Source organism: Candoia aspera, chromosome 2, assembly GCF_035149785.1.
Source record: "Candoia aspera isolate rCanAsp1 chromosome 2, rCanAsp1.hap2, whole genome shotgun sequence".
In the NCBI taxonomy this organism is placed as follows: domain Eukaryota; kingdom Metazoa; phylum Chordata; class Lepidosauria; order Squamata; family Boidae; genus Candoia; species Candoia aspera.
The window spans coordinates 12,806,501-12,828,250 of NC_086154.1; the positions used below are offsets into that span (position 1 = coordinate 12,806,501).

General features: G+C 45.6%; 2 protein-coding genes across 4 annotated transcripts in view; both read left to right on the top strand.

Moving 5' to 3' along the window:
* The first annotated feature begins 3,089 nt into the window (after positions 1 to 3,089).
* On the top strand, positions 3,090 to 10,268 carry STK19 (serine/threonine kinase 19). Of its 2 annotated transcripts, XM_063291243.1 has the most exons (8): positions 3,090 to 3,164; positions 4,870 to 4,958; positions 5,106 to 5,251; positions 6,671 to 6,766; positions 6,854 to 6,993; positions 8,428 to 8,525; positions 8,981 to 9,128; positions 10,122 to 10,268. In XM_063291243.1, the coding sequence occupies exons 2-8, from the start codon at positions 4,874 to 4,876 to the stop codon at positions 10,165 to 10,167; spliced, it is 759 nt and encodes a 252-aa protein (XP_063147313.1). In that variant the 5' UTR covers positions 3,090 to 3,164; positions 4,870 to 4,873; the 3' UTR covers positions 10,168 to 10,268. The 2 variants fall into 2 exon arrangements, with proteins under 2 accessions (XP_063147313.1, XP_063147312.1); XM_063291242.1 differs by lacking the exon at positions 3,090 to 3,164 and having other exon boundaries at positions 4,715 to 4,958.
* Positions 10,269 to 17,695: 7,427 nt separating this feature from the next.
* Positions 17,696 to 21,750, top strand: part of NEU1 (neuraminidase 1) — a 30,302-nt gene continuing 26,247 nt past the window's right edge. Inside the window, exon 1 of one of the 2 annotated variants that reach the window (XM_063291244.1) lies at positions 17,696 to 17,842. In XM_063291244.1, the coding sequence (XP_063147314.1) occupies positions 17,702 to 17,842 (141 nt within the window). In that variant the 5' untranslated portion in view covers positions 17,696 to 17,701. The remainder of the gene's footprint in view (positions 17,843 to 21,750) is intronic. The other variant, XM_063291245.1, reaches the window with a different exon arrangement.

Below are 21,750 nucleotides of genomic sequence, written 5' to 3' on the forward strand. Positions count from 1 at the left end.
GGAGTTGAAGTTCACACATCTTAAAGGGGCCGAGGTTGAGAAACACTGGGTTAGATGGTGGCATTTGTTTCTGTTCTGCTGCAGCCCCAGGCCAAGGATAATGGGAATTGTAGTCCGAGACATTTGGAGAACGTGGGGAAGATAGTTTTAGGCAAATGTCCCCTTGAACCCATCCTGATACTTTTTGGAAGATGCTGAAAACTCTATCCATCTCAATACAGTTAATCACCATTGGGAGTGGGGTTAGAGTATTATTACATTAATATTATGTCTTTACTCCTTGTTGATTACAGCAGCATAAAAACAAACTAATAAATAAATTACTGTTGTGCGTTACATATTTTTGAGCATAGCCAACCTTGGCTGATTTTATGGTATCTCAGAGGTTGAAAAATCATTTTGAAAGGACTTTTTAGGAGTTGTCCATCTGGAACCATCCTGTAATTTTAAAAAAGGGGACCAAGAGAGAACATTGCCAGGCAAGATCAAGTGAGTCAAATACAGTTGCTTCCCATTCAGCCATGTTTAAATCCAAAATCTGTCTCCTTCAAAAACTACCTCAACTTGCTTGGGGGGCAAGGGGGAACCCTGCGTAATCACTTAGACAAACGGATTCAAGAGGAGTTTTTAGTAAGTTTTTGAAATGTCTTTACTGTATATTCTAAAAATGAAGATCATATATTTCTGCAAGTCTATGTTTTAAGAATATGTTTAAAGGATTGAAGCAGGGATATCCTCAGAGTAATTTAGGATCAGACTAAAGAGATTAGGGAAGACCCACAGATCAGCTAGATATGAGCTCACTAATATTCCTAAGGAATATGCAGTGGAGGTGAAGAATCGATTTAAGGGACTGGACTTAGTAGATAGGGTCCCGGAAGAACTCTGGACAGAAGTTGGCAGCATTGTTCAGGAGGCAGCAACAAAATACATCCCAAAGAAAGAGAAAACCAAGAAGGCAAAATGGCTGTCTGCTGAGACACTAGAAGTGGCCCAAGAAAGAAGGAAAGCAAAAGGCAACAGTGATAGGGGGAGATATGCCCAATTAAATGCAAAATTCCAGAGGTTAGCCAGAAGAGATAAGGAATTATTTTTAAACAAGCAATGCGCGGAAGTGGAAGAAGACAATAGAATAGGAAGGACAAGAGACCTCTTCCAGAAAATTAGAAACATCGGAGGTAAATTCCAGGCCAAAATGGGTATGATCAAAAACAAAGATGGCAAGGACCTAACAGAAGAAGAGGAGATCAAGAAAAGGTGGCAAGAATATACAGAAGACCTGTATAGGAAGGATAACAATATCGGGGATAGCTTTGACGGTGTGGTCAGTGAGCTAGAGCCAGACATCCTGAAGAGTGAGGTTGAATGGGCCTTAAGAAGCATTGCTAATAACAAGGCAACAGGAGACGACGGCATCCCAGCTGAACTGTTCAAAATCTTGCAAGATGATGCTGTCAAGGTAATGCATGCTATATGCCAGCAAATTTGGAAAACACAAGAATGGCCATGAGACTGGAAAAAATCAACTTATATCCCCATACCAAAAAAGGGAAACACTAAAGAATGTTCAAACTATCGAACAGTGGCACTCATTTCACATGCCAGTAAGGTAATGCTCAAGATCCTGCAAGGTAGACTTCAGCAGTTCATGGAGCGAGAATTGCCAGATGTACAAGCTGGGTTTAGAAAAGGCAGAGGAACTAGAGACCAAATTGCCAATATCCGCTGGATAATGGAAAAAGCCAGGGAGTTTCAGAAAAACATCTATTTCTGTTTTATTGACTATTCTAAAGCCTTTGACTGTGTGGACCATAACAAATTGTGGCAAGTTCTTAGTGGTATGGGGATACCAAGTCATCTTGTATGCCTCCTGAAGAATCTGTATAACGACCAAGTAGCAACAGTAAGAACAGACCACGGAACAACAGACTGGTTTAAGATTGGGAAAGGAGTACGGCAGGGCTGTATCCTCTCACCCTACCTATTCAACTTGTTCGCAGAACACATCATGCGACATGCTGGGCTTGAGGAATCCAAGGCTGGAGTTAAAATCGCTGGAAGAAACATTAACAACCTCAGATATGCAGATGATACCACTTGGATGGCTGAAAGCGAAGAGGAACTGAGGAGCCTTATGATGAAGGTGAAAGAAGAAAGTGCAAAAGCTGGCTTGCAGCTAAACCTCAAAAAAACCAAGATTATGGCAACCAGCTTGATTGATAACTGGCAAGTAGAGGGAGAAAATGTAGAGGCAGTGAAAGACTTTGTATTTCTAGGTGCGAAGATGACTGCAGATGCTGACTGCAGTCAGGAAATCAGAAGACGCTTAATCCTTGGGAGAAGAGCAATGACAAATCTCGATAAAATAATTAAGAGCAGAGACATCACACTGACAACAAAGGCCCGCATAGTTAAAGCAATGGTGTTCCCCGTAGTAACATATGGCTGTGAGAGCTGGACCATAAGGAAGGCTGAGAGAAGGAAGATCAATGCTTTTGAACTGTGGTGTTGGAGGAAAATTCTGAGAGTGCCTTGGACTGCAAGAAGATCCAACCAGTCCATCCTCCAGGAAATCAAGCCAGACTGCTCACTGGAGGGAATGATATTAAAGGCAAAACTGAAATACTTTGGCCACACAATGAGAAGACAGGACACCCTGGAAATGATGATGATGCTGGGGAGAGTGGAAGGCAAAAGGAAGAGGGGCCGACCAAGGGCAAGATGGATGGATGATATTCTAGAGGTGACGGACTCGTCCCTGGGGGAGCTGGGGGTGTTGACGACCGACAGGAAGCTCTGGCGTGGGCTGGTCCGTGAGGTCAAGAAGAGTCGGAAGCGACTAAACGAATAAACAACAAAATAACCCATACAAACAAAAGCTCTTTTGGGGTCCTCCATAATTTTTAAAAGTGGGAAGGGGCCCTGAAAGAAAAAAAAATTAAGAAACACTGCTCTAAATGGCAGCCAAGCTCGCCTTTCTCCCTTTAAAGAGGGACCTTTAGCCGGGCGGGGAAGCCATTGGACTTCCCTCCCGCCAGTCAAGCTACCTTTCTCCCGCCTACTCCAAAGAGGAAGGCCGGCCCCAGAAGACTGTTTCAAAGAGCGTGACGTCACCTTTTGCCGACGACTAGCAAGAGAGAGGACGCGAGGGAGGACTGAGAGGGGTAGGCAAGGGTATCGAAATTTCAGCTCGAAATGAAATCAATGGGGGGAGGTGGGGGGAGTCACTGCGCATCTGGAACTTTTGATTCAGGGAGGGAGTTGTTTAAACTGAGGCCAGACAGGAGCTCGGAGGGGAAAGGTCAATAAATGCAGGCTGCATCCGGAAGGAAAAATAGGGTTGATGCTTGGTTGTGCCCGTGAAAGCGTTTCCTAGAGAAACTGGGAGCTCCTGAGCCACGCGAGGGAGCTGGGGCAGGGTGTGAAAGAAGTAAAATGCATCATCACCCCTGGGGCGTTGGTACCGTCAGCTTATGTGATGTTTTGTTGTATTACTTGTTTTAATGGAGGGAGAGGTGCGGTAAAATCTTAGGACAGAGGGTCAAATCTCCCCCTGGCTGATTTCCTTCTATACAGCTGCTCCTTTCTGTACGCTCAGAAGGGCGTGGAGGAAAGTTCTGTTCCCTTCATCAGGATGTAGTTTTTGTTCTAATTTTAGAGCCTGCCTTGCTTTATACATAAACAGGTTGATGAATTAGCAGAGGTGCGGTTGTGATACTTTAAAGCAGGGGTTAGCAACCTGCGGCCCACAGGCTGGATTTGGCCCACCACCTGAAATCATCTGGCCCGTAATCCCCAAAAGAAATATGTGCACCTGGCCCACAACTCTACACCTTGAAGAGTGTGTGAGGCACATCCTCATTTTCCCTTTTGACTGTGCCTTCCTTTCTTTTCTTTAAGAAAGAAATAGGTCTCCCTGGTTTGCTCCAAAAAGTCCTCCCAAGTATATTCACCCAAGATTGAGGGAGAGAAGTGACTTGCCATCCACGCACAGACATGGCCTCTGGCCCCTGTGCAGAAGAAGGCTGATGACCCTGCTTTAAAGCTTAATAATTTCACTATATAGCATAGACTTTTGTAGAAAGTTCCCTCTATTGGATTTCTTAAGGGCTACCTTACCGGATTAACATGAATGTCTAATTAAACTCAACTTTTTGTATGTGGACTGATCCATACATTACTTGTGTTTTCCTGCATTTCTTGCTCTTTGCTGTATAAAAATGTGGTAGGGGGAGGAGGCAATGTATATTTTAATATAAAGCCAAAAGATGAAGCAGAAATAAAATAAAGCATAATACAATTCACAATCCTGTCAAATAAATACAAAAACTGGGCAGCAACTCAGTGTAACAGCCTTCCTGTATCTGCATCTGTTGCAACTGACATACTGAAATGAAGGCACTTACATCATTCTTGATGTGACATACTGAAATGAAGGCGCTTACATTGTTCCTAATGTGATAGTGACGTTTTAAGGGAAGAGCTAGTTTGCTTAATTGCTGTATGCCAGTCTGATATTATATAAAATCCAGCCATTTTAAAAATATGCCAAAGAAATGAGGCAAACAGGAGGGTTTGTAACACCAAAGATTTACATGAGATCATTTTAAATATAAAAAAGATTGCAGGGTGGTTGCTGGAATGGCAATCAAGGAACCATATAGATGGGGTTGTTAAAGGGGATATAGTTTTATGGGAAGCCATGCAGTGGGTTAAACAAAAGGAAATAATTTGAAAAGGGGAAATGATATAGAGTGAATGGGGGATAACAAAGGAAATGTTTGGGGAACATTACAGCCAAATGAGCAAGAGTCAATAGAATGGCGACATGCTTATCCAATGGCTTACGCCTTCACCTCTTCCCTCCAGCCATATGAAGCGGAAGCACCAGCTCCTCTCTGATACTTTCAAGGCCAAGAAGCGGCGGCTGGCTCTGGGATCAGAGCCTTCAGGACAAGGTGAGAAAGAATGAAACGCTATGCACAAAGTACCTGATGGGGCTGGATTATGAGAAGGATGGAGTTTCTAAACAGTGTCAGAGAGAGTCTTCCAGGAAATGCTAAGTGGTGAGACTTCTGAGCTCTGATTGCCATTCCTTTTCTTAGAGGGCCCTGCGGCGGTTGAAACTGCTCTTCAGAACTTGGTATCGCTCTTCCCTCGAAAGTTATTTGAAGATTCTCTGCCGCCTTTAATCCTGAGGCATCAGATCTACAGTCTGGTCAAAGATCGTACGGTTGTGGACAGGTGCCTGGTAAGAAACTTCTCCCTGGTTGTGACGCAGCAGCATCAGCAGGGATGGAGCATAGTCAAGATGGTGGCCACAGCAGCCCGATCGAAGCCCTGCCCTTTCGGTCTATACATCACACACACGCCTACAAAAGTGGGGAGGTTTTGACTGCACTGCTGCGACCTCCACCTTGATTGTTTCGACCTCCTCTGGAAGTGCTGCTGCTGTTCCACTTTAATCCGTGTCTACTGTCAGGGAGTATTTATTTATTTGAAGTGATGTTCTGCTAGATACCCAAATCTCTCAGCAATTGGCAATAAAAATTAATTTAAAATCAGGACATAAAAAGAGTGAAAAAACAAAGAGTTATGAAATAGTCCTGCTCCTGGAAGTTACCTCCATCTGGGAAACCAGAGAGATTTATGTCCAAACTGCATGTAAACTTCTTTTGGAAGAGTGTAATCTCATTCAAGACAGGCAGTTCTGGAATTATTGTCCCTTGCGATGAGTACCTAAACCCTGCTCTGGATTCAGTTTCAGTTTAATATTATTCATTCAGCCATACCCGATTGCAAGATCTGGGCATCGCTTGCAGTGAAATAGTATCCAGTGCCAAGTCTCCTGATGATCTCCCCCAGGAATTTCATGTATATGTTGAAAAGCAGTGGAGCCAGAAAGGAATGCTGAAGGACACCATATCGTACGTCCCGCTTCCAGGGACCTCTCTCCCCAGGAGAAAGGAATGGAAGAACTGAAAAACTATGTCCCTATTTCCAACTCTCTTGGGTGATCCAGAAGATAAAAGGTGATGGTACCAAAAGCAGTTAAGTGTCGAGAAGTAGTAGTTAACGAGACAAAGATCATCCCTCAGGGTGACCAAGCCAGTCTCAGTCCCATATCTCTATCCATTAACTTTCACTGAGGATGGCCCTTCTCCCCACTCACTCTCAGTATCCTGGTGAAATAAAGCTTTGAAGGTGCTGGCAGGAAAAGGGCATAATCCTTCCAGAAAAGGAAGGGTACCCAAACTACTTTCATCACAATGGCAGATTCATAAAGCACACTAAACCAGGCCAGTTAAAGACCAGCAACCACAACTACAGCATATCCTAGGCTTGGTTCATTTTCACTTCCCTTCATTTTTTTTTAAATAGCTCTCTGACACACAAGCTAACCTTTTGATTCAGTGTTTTTGGGGAATCCAGAAAGTTCATGAACTCAAACCATGTGTTTATTGTGTGAACTCAGCTATAAGGCGGCTTGGTTCAGTTTTTGGAGACCGTGGATAAGAAAACACCATTGCTTTTTCTCCCTGCCATGTTGTTGGCAGATGCAGGGGTTTGCTTTAAAAGCACGTCTCCTGCTTCACTTTGCCTCTTCCTCAGAACTTGCGTGCAGGATCCGATTTTGGAAATGAATTAAGAAGCTCGTTTCTCTCTGTAGAGCCAGCTGAAAAATGAGGGCCGGATCCGAATGTTTCAGCACAGCTTTGAAGCGGATTTTTTTGTGGTGGCCTTCACAGACAGCTACATATCTAAGGTTTGCTTCTGTCAAAGGGGCACGGGTGGAGTGGGAGTGCAGAAGGGCGAGCAAGCTGCTGATGGTGCGCTTATTTTTTTGTCTCAGGTGCAGGAGTTTATATCTGGGAAGGAGTTTGCCAGGACAGTGAAGAAGTTCCTAGATTCAGTCCTTACTTCCTGCCCTGACATCAGTTTTGACAAAAAGAGGATGCTGAGAGACTTTGGCTTTAGTGACACAGAAATCACGTAAGGAAACAGTGAGTCCTGGGGCTGCCAATCTGCCTGCTGTCCCGTGGCATTTTTTTCCCTCTCCTTTCACTGTTTGCTATGTCTGCTTGGACTTTTGCTGAGTTAAACTCGCCCCTTAATTGTGTGTGTGTCTGTGTTTTAAATCAGAGTAACTCTATATAGTTGTGCTCTATACAGTGGTCTGAAGACAGATAAGCCTGATTTCTCTGCTTTCGGAGAATGCATACGCATGTCACAGCAGGAACCTTTTGGAAGAACACAAGTCTTGTGGGATCGAGGCATAGTCTTGTCTCGTTCAGCGTCCTGTTTCCCACAGTGGCTAAGTAGAGACCTCGGGGTTCTCATGGACAACTCATCTTCTGTAAAGGTCTGTGGGAATGGCCCCAAGGGACAGGAGGAAGAGCCGCAGCCTAGAGAACAGTCTGATAAATGGAATTTGAGTCCAAAGGAGGAGGGGTGATGAAAGCATCTCAGAAGGGACCCCCCCCTCGTTTTGGGGAGAGTAAAGGTAAAGGAAGGGAGGGCTACTTTCAGACTTGCAAGATTCTGTTCATGTAACCTTACAGTAAAGATAGAGAGAGCTAGTGCTGCTGGTGGTGCTTCTTGTCTGGACTACCTCGCAAGGCTGATGTCTTCTGCTATTGTTTCCCAGTAACTGGTACTCAAAGTATGCTGCCCTTGATCCCAGAGGTAATATATAGCTGTCATAATAGAGCCATTAACAGACTTAAACCTTTGTGAAATTATTTAATTCCCATTTTGATACCATCTTGGTTGACTCTGGCATTAAATGCCATAATTTAACTACATACTACTTTCTGGAATAAATAGCCATTTTCATCCCACCAGAAGGGGGTCTTCTAAGATAAGGTCCACTCCCCCCCACCCCCCGAATGAATATAAAAATGCTAATAGCTGTGTTTTTTCAATTGGATTGCTGAATTAATTGTAGCATCTTTAAAGACATTAACAGGGGTTTCATTGATCTTCTAAACGGTGAACGCTATGTCTTTTTGCTTCAAATAAAGAAGTCCTCCTCTCAAAATAGGGCGTAATTCCTTGGTAACTGGATATACACTAGATCATAAGTACAGGGAGGGGCAAAATCAGAACTGGGGTCCTAGAAAGCCAAACAAAGCAATCATAGCATATGTGGCATTTGTAAGCCTATTTAAGTCCTTGGTGAACCATCATATCTGACTAGTAGATTGTGTTCTACGTGGTCGGGAAGAAGTTGCAGGCTTACCTTGTTCAGCACTGAGATCCAGCACCTGCAGAAAAGGCAACGATTTGTGCTGATACAAGAAACCAAAAGCACCTTTTTCTTTAGAGAGACCCCCTGTCAGTCCACAAATCAGCTACGTTTTGATGGTCACGGAATAAATCAATCATACTGGACATTCACTTTTTCATTTTCTGCCTTTTCCTCAGGCAGCTGGTGAACGCTGGAGTCTTGACCGTCCGCGATGCCGGGAGCTGGTGGCTGGCCGTGCCGGGAGCAGGCCGCTTCATCAAACGCTTCATCAAAGGTGTGTTTGTTCAGTGCTAAGCTAAGGTTTGCTTAGTTGTAGCTTCTTGGCTGGGTTCAGACATGATGCTGAGACACAAGTAAACGAATCACATTATGACTCAGAGCAGTGTATCATTTATTTATTATTCCAATTTATTATTCCAATTTAATTACCGCCCATGTCTCTTGAAACCTGCAAGATTTCACTAGAGTAAGCAAGTTCCCAATTCATATCCAGAACCAGCAAATATATTTCAGTTCCTTGGGTGCTAAAGACTTCCGTGTATTTTTAAATTCTTGGAACCATTATGACTTAGGGTGGCTCTTTCATTTTGGTGTTTGTTTTTGTAAACTGAGTCAACCTTGCTGCTTCTCGGTTGCCTTGCCCAGTGCAGGATGTCCAATCCTGCGCTTCAGTCTAACGCTGGAGTGTTTCTCAAAGGACCTGCTCCCTGACCTTTCTTTTCTTCTCAGGGAGGAAAGCTGTCTTGGGTATGATCCAGAAATCCAAGTACAAGGAAGTCCTACTGTCTGATTTGCAGAGCCGTCAAGCACCAAGTGCCGTGAAACTGGGCCTTCCCTACCATATTCACGATATCATTGGAGCCCAGCTGGTGGACTGGTATTAGATTCCTGTTTCTTCTCTTGTGCCCATTCCCTCCTCTTTACTACTTCCAGGAACGTACACATTTTGGATTTTTGACCTTCTCAAGAACTGAGTAAAATGATTATTCTTTCCCTTCCCCAAAGAACCCAGTCCTCAGATTGGAATGCTGATAGAGTATAACAGTGTTTCTCAACCTTGGCAACATTCAGATGCATGGACTTCAACTCCCAGAATTCCCCAGCCAGCCATGCATCTGAACGTTGCCAAGGTTGACAAACACTATAGTATAACATAACTATGGAGATTTCAGCTAGGGAGCCTCACTTTCACATGTTGCTTTGCTATGAATGGAAGCGTGTTGTCGCAAACCACTCCTCAATTTCCTGACTGCACTGGGGGGATAATAATACTGACCTTCCCCAGAGAGCTTTAATGATTAAATAATCACCTTGTTGCATCAAAGGCCAATCTCTTTCATCTGGGTTTGCCCTGTTGAATGTCTGATTTCAGCACTGGATATTGAGAAGCAGAAGATAAAAATTCCGAAGTGTTTATTGTATTTCTTTTCTCCCCATTTCAGGCAGTTTGGCTGTGATTTTTTCCTGCTTTTAATGGGATGGGATGGGATGGGATGGGATACTTTATTGGCCAAGTATGATTAGACATACAAGGAATTTGACTTTGGTGCAAGACCTCTCAATATATTTACATAACATCAGAAAATAAACAATAAAGTAGTAATGTTATTTACTAAAACTATACAATCAAGAAAAGAAAAGAATTGAAGGAAAATAATACTACGGCTATTAACTAACACACACTCATATTTAAAGGGAGGATTAAGGGACGATATACTGCATCTGTTGTATAACATATGTTCACATTTAACAGCATTACCGGTCACATCTTAGCAGTCATGTCTTACAGTCAATCAGTCATTATCAATCATTATATCATATAATATTATATATTACATAATTTTGATTACCTCTTTCTCGTTTGCTCTAGCGTGCCAACGACCTCTGGAACCCTCCTGCGACTAACAGAGGATTAAAAATGTGTCACTTCACCATCAAGCAGAGAACTGTGCCTAAAACAGACTGTCCAGCCTTGAGACATTCTCAAGCTGGAACTCGGGGTCTTCTGCCTGAGCCACCAGGAACTTTTCCTCCAGCAAATAAGTTCGCACTTCTAGATCTGGAACTTGCACTGAAGGTAGTAGCTCCTTGCAGGGGACCATCTTAGCAGGATCTGGACTGCCACATAGTGATGGTCACCTGCATGGGACTGAGATGAGAGTAAAAGAAAATGATGCAGTCTTTGTCCATGAATTACCGACTGAAGTAAGCTGAAAATAGTCAAAGTTAGATATGCTCCCTTGTCAATTCATTCCCTGAGTATGGTGTTAGGTGTTTATTCTGTATACTGTGAGTATGATGTGCGGTATGAGGTTTGCTACTTGGCTTGTTGCAGCAAAAAGACATTTGGAAAATGCCTTCAAATGCAATTAAAACCCAAAGGGATGTGCTTGTTCTCTAGTCCCTTCACACTCTATTTTTAAGAATGTACATGATTACTTTTTGAGTTTTTTTCCAATGCAGAGGAGCATTTGAGATTACACTTTGGATCTAGCTGGTATAGTATGATTATTTATTTTTATTTACTTTATTTATCTAATTTATCCCCGCCCATGTCCTCCCGTCGGGGGACTCTGGGCGGTTTACAACGATCGATTAAAACCATAACCATAAATACAGAGAGTAAAATACAATAATAAATAATATAAATAGAGGTAAAAATAAAGAATCCAAGTGGTGAAAAATCTAAATCAGTCCAAGTGTGGGAGGAGTGGTCTATAGCAACCATCCCCATGTAGCTCTATTCCCCGCTCCACCCCAAGCGAGGCGGCAGAACCAGGTCTTCAGACTCCGCGAAAGGCCAGGAGCGATGGGGCTGATCTCACCTCCGGGGGCAGCATGTTCCACAGGGCAGGAGCTACTGCAGAGAAGGCCTGCTTCCTGGACCCCGCCAGATGAAATTCTTTTACAGATGGGGTCCGTAGCATGCCCTCTCTGCACGATCGGGTGGGACGGGTTGATGTAATGGGGAAGAGGTGGTCCCTCAGGTAACCTGGCCCATGCCATGTAGGGCTTTAAAGGTAATAACGAACACCTTGAATTGGACCCGGAAGCAAACTGGTACCCAGTGCAGCTCACGCAGCAATGGTGTTACATGTGCCCTTCTGGGGGCACCAAAAACAGCTTGCACGGCTGCATTCTGGACCAGCTGAAGCTTCCAGATACTTTTCAAGGGTAGCCCCATGTACAGCGCGTTGCAATAGTCTATCTGAGAGATAACAAGGGCATGAGTGACTGTTCGAAGGGCCTCCTGGTCCAGGAAGGGGCGTAACTGGTGCACAGCACGTAGCTGCACAAAGGCTCTCCTGGCCATGGCTGCCACCTGCTCTTCGAGCAGGAGCCGTGGGTCCAGGAGGACCCCCAAGTTACGCACCAGGTCTGTCTGGGGCAGTGCAACCCCATCCAGAACCAGAGATGTTAATGTCCCGGATACAGAAGAACCATTAACCCACAGCCACTCTGTCTTACCAGGGTTCAGTTGAAGCCTGTTGTTCTCCATCCAGGCCCCCACAGCCCTCAGACACTCGGAGAGGGTGGCCACGGCATCACTTACTTCACCCGGGATGGAGATATACAATTGAGTATCATCAGCATACTGATGATACTTCATCCCATGATGACGGATGATCTTGCCCAGCGGTTTCATGTAGATGTTGAAAAGGAGAGGGGAGAGTACTGACCCCTGTGGCACCCCACAAAGAAGGGGCCATGGGGCCGATCTCTCCTCCCCTATCAACACCGATTGGGACCGGCCCTGGAGGAAGGAGGTGAACCAGCGCAGAATTACGCCACCCACCCCCAACTCCCTGAGCCGCCCCAAAAGGATACCATGGTCAATGGTATCGAAGGCCGCTGAGAGATCAAGGAGAGTGAGGATGGATGCACTGCCTCCATCCCGCTCCCACCAGAGATCATCCATAAGTGCAACCAATGCCGTTTCCATCCCATAATCAGGCCTGAAACCTGACTGAAAGGGGTCTAGATAATACGTTTCCTCCAGGACCCTCTGGAGATGTGAAGCCACCACTTTCTCAACCACCTTCCCCAAAAAGGGGAGGTGGGAGACTGGACAAAAATTATCCAGAACAGTAGGGTCCAGCGATGGCTTCTTGAGGAGGAGGTGTACCAAGGCCTCTTTAAAGGTCGCCGGAAACACCCCCTCTCCCAAGGATGTATTAACCATCGCATGGACCCAACCGCATGTCACCTCCTGGCCTGCTTTTACTAGCCAGGAGGGGCATGGGTCTAGATGGCATGTGGTGGCATTTACTGTCCATAGGATCCTGTCCACTTCCTCAGGTGCAACAGGATCAAACTGCTCCCAAATAACTGGGTAAGCCTGTTCCCCTGGTATCTCTCCAGACCACACCTCATGCCTGGAGTCCAACTTGGAGCGGATCCAAGCGATTTTGTCCTGCAGATGCTCAGCAAATTCCTCTGCACAGCCCTGTAGGTGGGTCACTGAACCCACCTTCCCCAAAAGGGATCGAGTGATCTTAAACAGGGCCGTCGGGTGGCATTCTGCAGGTGCAATAAGAGCGGAGAAATATTGACGTTTCGCCGCTTTTATCGCCACAAGGTAGGCCTTAATGGCGGCTTTTACCTGTGTTCGGTCGAATTCAGTCTTCGTCTTCCTTCAGAGGCGCTCTAGGAGTCTCTTAATCCTCTTCAGAACCCTCAACTCCTCCTTAAACCACGGGGAGTGCCGGGTTCGATGGGACAAGAGAGGCCACACAGGCGCCATCCTGTCCAAAGCCCCAGCCGCCTCCCTATTCCAGGATGCAGCTAGGGCCTCCGCTAGACCGTGCAGCAGATCACCGGGTATAACCCCCAGCTCCCTCTGAAACCCAGCCGGGTCCATCAGTCGCCGGGGGCGGACCAATCGAATGGGTCCTGCCTCCCTGCAGAGGGGGGCGGCACGAGAGAATCTCAAGGCCACCAGGGCATGATCTGACCATGACAAAGGGGAAAGCTGTAATTCTCCCCTCAGATCATCTTGCCACTGCTCCGACAAGAAAACTAGGTCTGGGGTGAGGCCACTGTCTCGAGTCAGGTCCTGAATAATCTGGAACAGGCCCGTGGCTGCCATGGTAGCCATGGACTCCTGGGCTGCTTCCGAGGCCCGCCCCAGGGAAGGCAGATTGAAGCCCCCCAACACCATAAGCCTGGGGAACTCCACTGCCAAACCTGAGACGGCCTCCAGCAGCTCAGGCAGGGAGGTTGCGACGCAGCAGGGAGGCTGGTACAGCAGCAACACTCCCAACTGCTCTCGGCCACCCAACTTGAAGAACAGGGTCTCACAGCCGAAAGGGGCACCCCCCCTTCAGCGCCCAGCCAGGTCTCAGTAATACATGCCAGGTCTGCCCCCCACCCCTCAGTGATCAAGTCACATATGAGGGGGGCCTTGTTATTAAGGTAAAGGTGAAGGTTTCCCTTGACGTAAAGTCCAGTCGAATCCGACTCTAGGGGGCGGTGCTCATCTCCGTTTCTAAGCCTTGGAGCCGGCGTTGTCCATAGGACACTTCCGGGTCATGTGGCCAGCATGACGACACGGAACGCCGTTACCTTCCCGCCGAAGCGGTACCTATTGATCTACTCACATTTGCATGTTTTCGAACTGCTAGGTGAGCAGGAGCTGGGATTAACAACGGGAGCTCACCCCGCCGCGCGGTTTCGAACCGCCGACCTTCCGATCGACAGCTCAGCGGTTTAACCCGCAGCGCCACCGCGTCCCCTGTATGAGGGGGGCCTTGTTATTAGCTGTTATTAAAAAGCAGCAGCCGGAAATTATTCTCCCTTTCTAAAGGAATCTATTTGCCCTTTGTTGATATAGGAAACTGCCTTATACTAGATAAAGAAAGTAAACGCTATTCTTAGGAAAGCAGCTTTTCAGCAACGTGAAATTAAGAATTATTTATGATCACCATTACTAATTTGTGTACATGACTTCATGCATGCTTCTGCTGAGTCACATGTATTTATGCTAATGTCCATTATTCCCATCTGGCGAGATCATTTTGAACAGTCTTTGCCGTTTCTAAACTGTACCCACCCTAAGTGATTTATTGCAAACTAGAAATTTGCCTACCTCCCTAGCAAGCTGGATGTATAAAAAGAGGGTGCTTTGAAGACTCCAGGTTTCTCCAGGTTTCCTGTCATCAGTCTTCTCCCCCATGAGTTATTTTTAATTCATTACGATTGTTAACTGATAAAGTAATTGCAATCTGTCTAGGGCAGCATTTCTCAACCTTGACAACTTTAAGATGTGTGCTGACTGGGGAATTCTGGGAGTTGGAGTTAAAGATGCTGAGGTTGAGAAACTCTGGTCTAGGGTTACCAGATATCTGAACAGGCAAAGGAGGACATGGACAATTGGAAAGGAGGACAAATGGAGGGAAGGGAGGACACACAATCCATTTAACTTTCTTGGCATCTGCAACAAAAATTATAGCAAAAAACCTGCAAAAAATGTATTTTGGCCTACAGGTATATGAAATAACCTCTTCCAGTCTCAGAAAGACTGGCTTTTTAATTGCAATATTTTTCCAACACATCTTTACTTTCAAGTACATGTGCTAGCGATAATATAGAATTGACAACAACACAGATTTCAGATTTCACCATAGAAACTTATGGTGAGTCATGTGATTTACAGGGATCATAGATTTGAAGGGGCTGGATTGGAGCCAATTGCTGGAATGCGGAATTAAATAACATAAATCTAGGCTGTCGAATCTGTTGATGGGTGAGGGAAAGAAAGAAGCAGACAATTTATAAGGTCATAATACACAAACGTTTCAATGACTATTGTTGTGAAAACAATCCAACATTTTTTTTAAAAAAGGTGTTCAAAAAGCCAGAAAATATTTGATTTTAAGGCTATGCCTGCCAGATGGGAGACATGAGGACGAAAAGGAAGACATGTCTGGTAACCCTGAATCTGTCACATGTAACCTGCATCTGTATAACCACCCTGTCCTCTCCTGTCCGCCCAACCCACCCCATTTTCAGTCCTCCATCCATCTAGCCATGCCATGCCTCTGATGAAGCGATGCAGCTCCCCAGTGCATCTACTTTTGAATAAAATTTGTTCAGTGCTACCAGATTCCTCTTGATTTTAAATCACAAAGGGTGCTCCTTAAGGTAGAAAAGCAATTTCAAAGAGATGTACAGAGATTGTCAGGCCTAGATATGATCACAAAATAGCTAAGTTATTGGGGAAAGGTCATTCCTAAAAAATCTGGGGAAACCACCCTCTTTGCGTTTTAAGCCACATTGTAATGCTTTGCTGGCAGGCCCATGTGCACTGTATTGTATGCCTGGGCTGAGACTATCCCTGTGGGCAAGAGGACTGTTGAAACTACAGCTCAGTTCCTGCTATACTCAACCTGCTTATAACTACTTACCTGGTAAAACACCAGGGAAATTCAATCTTTTTTTATGTACAGTTGTTATCAGATCAGCACAATTCAGTCTCCTTGAACATAGCTACATTTTGTTATACTGCCTGTAAAATTAGGCACTTTGATGATCCACTGATGAACCCACCACCAATTGTAAAATTTTATCTTGTTTTGTTTTTACTTTATTTTTAATGTGTTTTTGTTTGCAATGATGGTCAGTCACCATAATAAAATTACTCATTCATTGTATGCATGGTGGCTCAACAGGTTGAAAATGGGGCAGAGGGAAGGGAGGGGAAGACAGGGTGGTGATGCAGATGCTGGTTACATGTGAGACAGATGGCAATTATTTTCCCAATTAACAATGGTAATGAATTAAAAAGACCTGAGGGACTGGCAGATAGGAGTAAATTATGGTGAAGAAGGATAATGTCTGTTGTCTGTGGGTTGAGTCATGGCAACTGGATTTCTTTCTTTTTGGTTGAAAGCAGCTTCAGTCTGGGCAAAGGTTGGTGAGGAGACCCCATATATATCTTCCAGGGTGGCTGCATCTCCCTACACCTGAATGGCTGTTAATTGTGCCATGGAGGTGTGGGTTGCCTTTGGGATGTCCTAGATCCTTTGTTCATCCCCAAGTGGATCGTCAAGAGTGGCCTTCCCAGAGGCCTCAGACACAACTTGTCCCCCATTTTTCATGCTGCTCTTCCATCAGTCCCCGGGATTAAGACCACCAGGAAGGCCACTCTTAATGATCCATTTGGGGATGAACAAAGGATCTAGGAGTAAGGTAAAGGTAAAGGTTTCCCTTGACATTAAGTCCAGTCGTGTCCGACTCTAGGGGGCGGTGCTCATCTCCGTTTCAAAGCCGAAGAGCCGGCATTTGTCCGTAGACACTTCCGTGGTCATGTGGCCAGCATGACTACACGGAACACCGTTACCTGCCCGCTGAAGCGGTACCTATTAATCTACTCATATTTGCATGTTTTTGAACTGCTAGGTTGGCAGGAGCTGGGACTAGCAACGGGAGCTCACCCCGTCACGCGGATTCAAACTGCCGACCTTCCGATTGGCAAGCTCAGCAGCTCAGCGGTTTAACCCGCAGCGCCACCGCGTCCCTAGGAGTAAGACATCCCAAAGGCAATCCCATTCAGGTGTAGGGACAATGCAGCCACCCTGGAAGACATATACGGGGTCCCCTCACCAACCTTTGCCCAGACTGAAGAAGCTGCTTGGACAAGCAGTGAAATATTTCTACCAAAAAGAAAGAAATCCAGTTGCCATGACTCAACCCACAGACAGTTCCACCTGGATGACTGAGAATCTTCATCAACATAATGTCTGTTAGTTTATTAGGTGAAAAATTATGTTTCAAGGGTTTTTTTTAATTGTTTTTTTAAGTGGGAGGGAAAATTTGTTTTAGAAGGGAATGTTATACTGAGAATTGAAATGTTTTATAGACATGTTTATTATTGTTTAAATTGGAGCAACAGATTGATACTGATTTATGTATATCTTTGCTGTAGAAAGTCAGAAGTCATTCTGTAATTTTCTTTGTATTTTCACACCTTTTTAGTTCAGTTTTTTTTTGTAGGTTCTTTTGTTTCATCCTTTTTAAACATAATTAAAAAAAAAGAAATGGGGGAGAGGACTGAGAGGAAACCTGGAGAAAGTGAAAGGTCTCCAAAACACCCTCTTTTTACACATCCGGCTTGTCTCAAGACCACCACAAGAACTTCAGGCTGCAACCAACACCACCCTGACTAGACAACTAACAAATATCTCCTTTGGGATTCCACAAACAAATCAAACAACAAATCACGGTCGCTTGCTTGCTCTGGGTGAGCCAGGTTTTGGCCACGAGAAAGCTTAGATAACTATAGGTCGTTACACACACGGGTTATGGCCATTCAGCGAAATTAAGACAGACAAAGATCGGTCCACCCGCTGAACCACAACCAGGTCGAGGAAACCGGCTTTCGTGAGCAGCGCGGCAGCAGCCGGCCCTTCGCGGCCGCGGCACGTCACTTCCGCCCAACGCTCAGGGGCGATGAAGGCCCGGGGCGGCTTCGCGCCGGGGTCGTCTCCGCGGGACGGTCCCGATTCCGCCCGGAGGAGCCCCTTTCTCTGGGGGCTGCTGGGCCTCGGGCTGTGGTGCTGGCAGGCTGCCGGGATGTTCGATCCGGACCAGGTAAGGCCGGCGTCGCTCGGCTCTGCCGGGGACAGATGCCGCCTCCCGCCCTGGCCGCCGCTGAAGGCACCGGCTGCTGCGGCCGGAGGGAAGAGACCCCTCGGGCGAGGCGAAGCCCCCCGGGTGCCCTCCGCGTGCAGGAGGAGGGGCGGGGAGGGGGCGCTGGCCGGGGAGAGGGGCCGCCTGGAGCATCTGCGGGCGCTGCTGGGTCCATTCGCTCGTGCAGACGGACCGGGGAGGTCGGCGACTCACGCGACGCGGGTGACTCACAATGGTTCAATGGGATGTCAGGAGGGGATGGCTGGTTCACACGCTCGGCTCGCGCCTCTCTCCGGCAAAGGAGCGAGTTCTCTGGATGGGTTTGGAATCCCGCGGGGGAAGTGGCTGGCGCGTGAAAGGTGCTCGCGCTGTTTGTGCCTCCGGGTCAGTCTCGGCCGCCTGGGCTAGTCCCTGCAGGTTTTTTGGCGAGGTTTTCGGAAGTGGTTTGCCATTGCCTGCTTCCGAGGGCTGAGAGAGGGGCTGGCTCAAGGTCACCCAGCTGGCTTCGTGCCCAAGGCAGGACTGGAACTCGCCGCCTCCCGGCTTCTAGCCTGGTGTCCACCACCGCCGCTTTTTTTTTTAAAAAATTCTAGGCTAATGGGGTTATTAAAAAAAATCAGAAGGAGTCTGCTGGCATCTTTCCCAACCAGAACATTTTATTAAAAGATAACTTTTCAGGGGGAAAGTAGTTTGTTTGTTTGTTTGTTTGTTTGTTTGTCGAATTTTATTACTGCCCATCTCCCCCCACCCCGAAGGAGGGACTCTTTCTTGTCTTGCTGGGTTCATCCTTGGTGACCATGTTGGTGTTTTATTCCTGTTATAGTTGCTGCTGCTGTTACATTTTTATCCTGCCTTTTTTACATATTTATAACTCAAGGCAGCAAACATACTTAATTCTCCCAACCTCCTATTTTCCCCATAACAACCAGCCTGTGAGGTGGGTGGGGCTGAGAGAGTGACTGGCCCAAAGTCCCCCAGCAGGCTTTTCTGGTTTCTAGGCCAGCACCTTCATCACTACACCAAACTGGTTCTCCCAAACCACTAACGTTGTTTTTATTATTTTAAGTGTTGTTAGCTGCCCAGAGTCGCATTTGTGAGATGGGCGGCAATATAAATCGATTAAATAAAGGGAAGAGAAGTTGGCTGTGGAAACACAGGTTACTTTTGAGACAAATTGCATCCAAGGAAAAGGTGCTACCAGATTCCTTCTGATTTTTTGCTACTGGAGACTAGGCTGTGCTGGGGTTATTGTAAATCACTGGATTACTAGGAAAGGACTTGAGACTCTGCTGCTGCTTTACCTACCAACCTATCCTACTCTGTTTGATTCTGCGTAACTGAGGTTTAAGTGTAGGAGTGACAGTTTGAGGAAAATCTCCTCAAATTGGCACCTTCCAACCCTGTATGGGATTGTAGTGCTCAGAATTGTTAGGGTTAGGGATTGTAAAGCAAAGTTTCACCAGCATATCAATTCAATAAATAAATAAATTCTGGGCATTACAGTCCCAGCACATCTAGAGGACACCAGGCTCAGAATGGCTATTCTAGGATATTTATGCATTTATTTATTAAAAGTCTTGGGCTGCACAACTCCATAATAATCATAATTAGCAAGATTGTTCAGATATATAATGTCTGCATGACAGATCCCTTTTGAGTTAACCAGGACTGGGTATATATGCAATTTCTCTTCCTATTTCGGAATGTTTTACATTCTTTTCTCTGCTGTGATGAAATGCCTTGCAACTCCTGTTTGTTTTTCATGTTTTGCACTCTTTGGTAAGTTCCTTCTTGCCCTGTGCTCTGTTCTTTTGGCCCTGATGTCCTCACCGCTGCACTAACCTGCAGGTTTCCCATCCTTGGGTGGGCAGCAGAGTAGGCTGGCATACTTTGCAGGGTCTCTTTTGCCTGTGATGAAACCAGAATGTGTTACTGTTGTTAGAGATTTAACTCAGGAGAGGTTAAGGAGAAGAGTCTGCTTTGAAATAACTGAGCTCTCCCACTTCTAGAAGCAGAATGGTTTTGAATAGGGATCTTTACAATCCAAAGCAGCCTTTTTCAACTTTTTGACCCTGGAAGAACCCTTGAAATATTTTTCAGGCCTCAGGGAACCTGTCATGAGTAAGGATGGTGAGCAGGGGGCTCCCACCCAGACTGTCAAGCGCATGCGTAGCACTGAGGAACTGTTCAGCCATTCAAAGAGACACAGATCGGGACCGCCTTAACCTTTGGGGTTTATATGGCTGGGTTTTTCCCACGCTTCCTCAGTTTGTTAGGATTCTTGTTAAGTACTAGTAATAAATATTAGAGACCAAGTCATTGTCTCAGTGTGTTTCCTGGTAGTCAGGACAGAACCCCTGTACATTCAGGCTCAAATATAGACCAGAAGTTGCAAAATGATTGTGTTCCTTTCATGTGTAGGCCTGAATATATGCATTAACAGTGTTCTTAAACTGAAAATAAAGAATGAAACTTACCTCTTTAACATGAAGTTGCCTGAATTTGAAATATTTTTTTAAATTGTGATCTCCCAGGGAAGCCCTAGTGACCTCTCGCGGAACCCCAGGGGTCCATGGAACCCTGGTTGAGAAACCCTAGTCCAGAGGAAAGGTACACACAGAGGCCTAAAAAGGCCAATGGGGACCCAGCATATCCCAGCCCTGATAGTATCAATGAGGCATTATATTTACTATTTGTACACCGAAATCTCTTGATGGGAGAAGAAGGGGAAAAAACCCACTAACAACAGAACACTGCCTTTGTGTCTTGCATGGGCGCTTTCAAAGGGAACCTATCAGCTGCTGGTAGGGCTCCTTTTGAGTATGGGTATAGTACTGTTCAGGGACAATTTTAAAGAATAATATTATTAGATTTTTTTCCCCAGTGAGAGAGAGTGACTGGCCCAAAGTCCCCCAGCTGGCTTTCGTGCCTAAGGGAGGCCTAGAACTCACAATCTTTTGCTTTCTAGGCCAGCACCTTAACCCCCACACCAAACTGGCTCTAAATTCAAGTTTAAAGGTAGCGGTCCCAAAATGCTAATGGAGAGGAATGCAGTTGTGATGCAAACGAAGTGGGAAGGAGTATGTTCCTACTTCACTTAGGAACTGCTGCTTCTCCCCACCCCCGCAATGCCTTTCAGGACCCCAAGACCAGGCATTGTAGGCTGTCCCATGCCTTTTTTTTGCCAATCCTCCAAAGCCAAACAGCTCAGGAGAGGAATGGCTGGCTTGATGTTGAAATTATAAGTGGAGGGAGTGCAGACTTACAATGAATTGAACCAACCTTCCTTCCATAACAGTGTTCTCCAGATCTGTTGGGCTTCAACTTCCAGAATTCCCAGCGAACATCGTGAAAATATTCTTACATAACTGGAAAGCACAAGGTTGGAGCAGGTTACATGAGATCCTGCTGGGGTTGTATTTGTACAACATGCTAAGCCATGGTTTAACCATGGTTTATTTAAATTAGTCAGCTTGCACAGCACATTAAGTGAAAACAGACCGTATAGTGTCCTAGCTTGTGTGATCTCAGCCTAGATGATTGAAAAAAGATAGGATTCATACATCATGCTATACCAAAATGTGATTTGCTTAGTTTGAGTTTACAGTAGTATGTTACATGAATCACTCTCATTCATAAAACATGATTTTTGTTTCAAGACTGAGGGCTGCATCTGGCCTTTGAGTGGTGGTCTAAGGTTGCAATCCAAGATGTAAGCTAGGGTACAATACTAAAAGATGAAAAAGTTGTTAATTAAGAAAAATAATTAACTATAATTGTCCTAACAGTCAGGAACCACGCTGAGACAAGGAATAGGTCTCTAGAGTTTTATTACTGCTACATTAGACAGAAAATCCTAACAAACTGAA

Excerpts from the sequence above, each read along its gene's own strand:
- STK19 (XM_063291242.1), top strand. The coding sequence starts at position 4,829 with ATGCTTATCCAATGGCTTACGCCTTCACCTCTTCCCTCCAGCCATATG. Across the intron at positions 5,252-6,670 it reads CGGTTGTGGACAGGTGCCTG|AGCCAGCTGAAAAATGAGGG; the intron begins GTAAGAAACTTC and ends TTCTCTCTGTAG. Across the intron at positions 6,994-8,427 it reads TTTAGTGACACAGAAATCAC|GCAGCTGGTGAACGCTGGAG; the intron begins GTAAGGAAACAG and ends CCTTTTCCTCAG.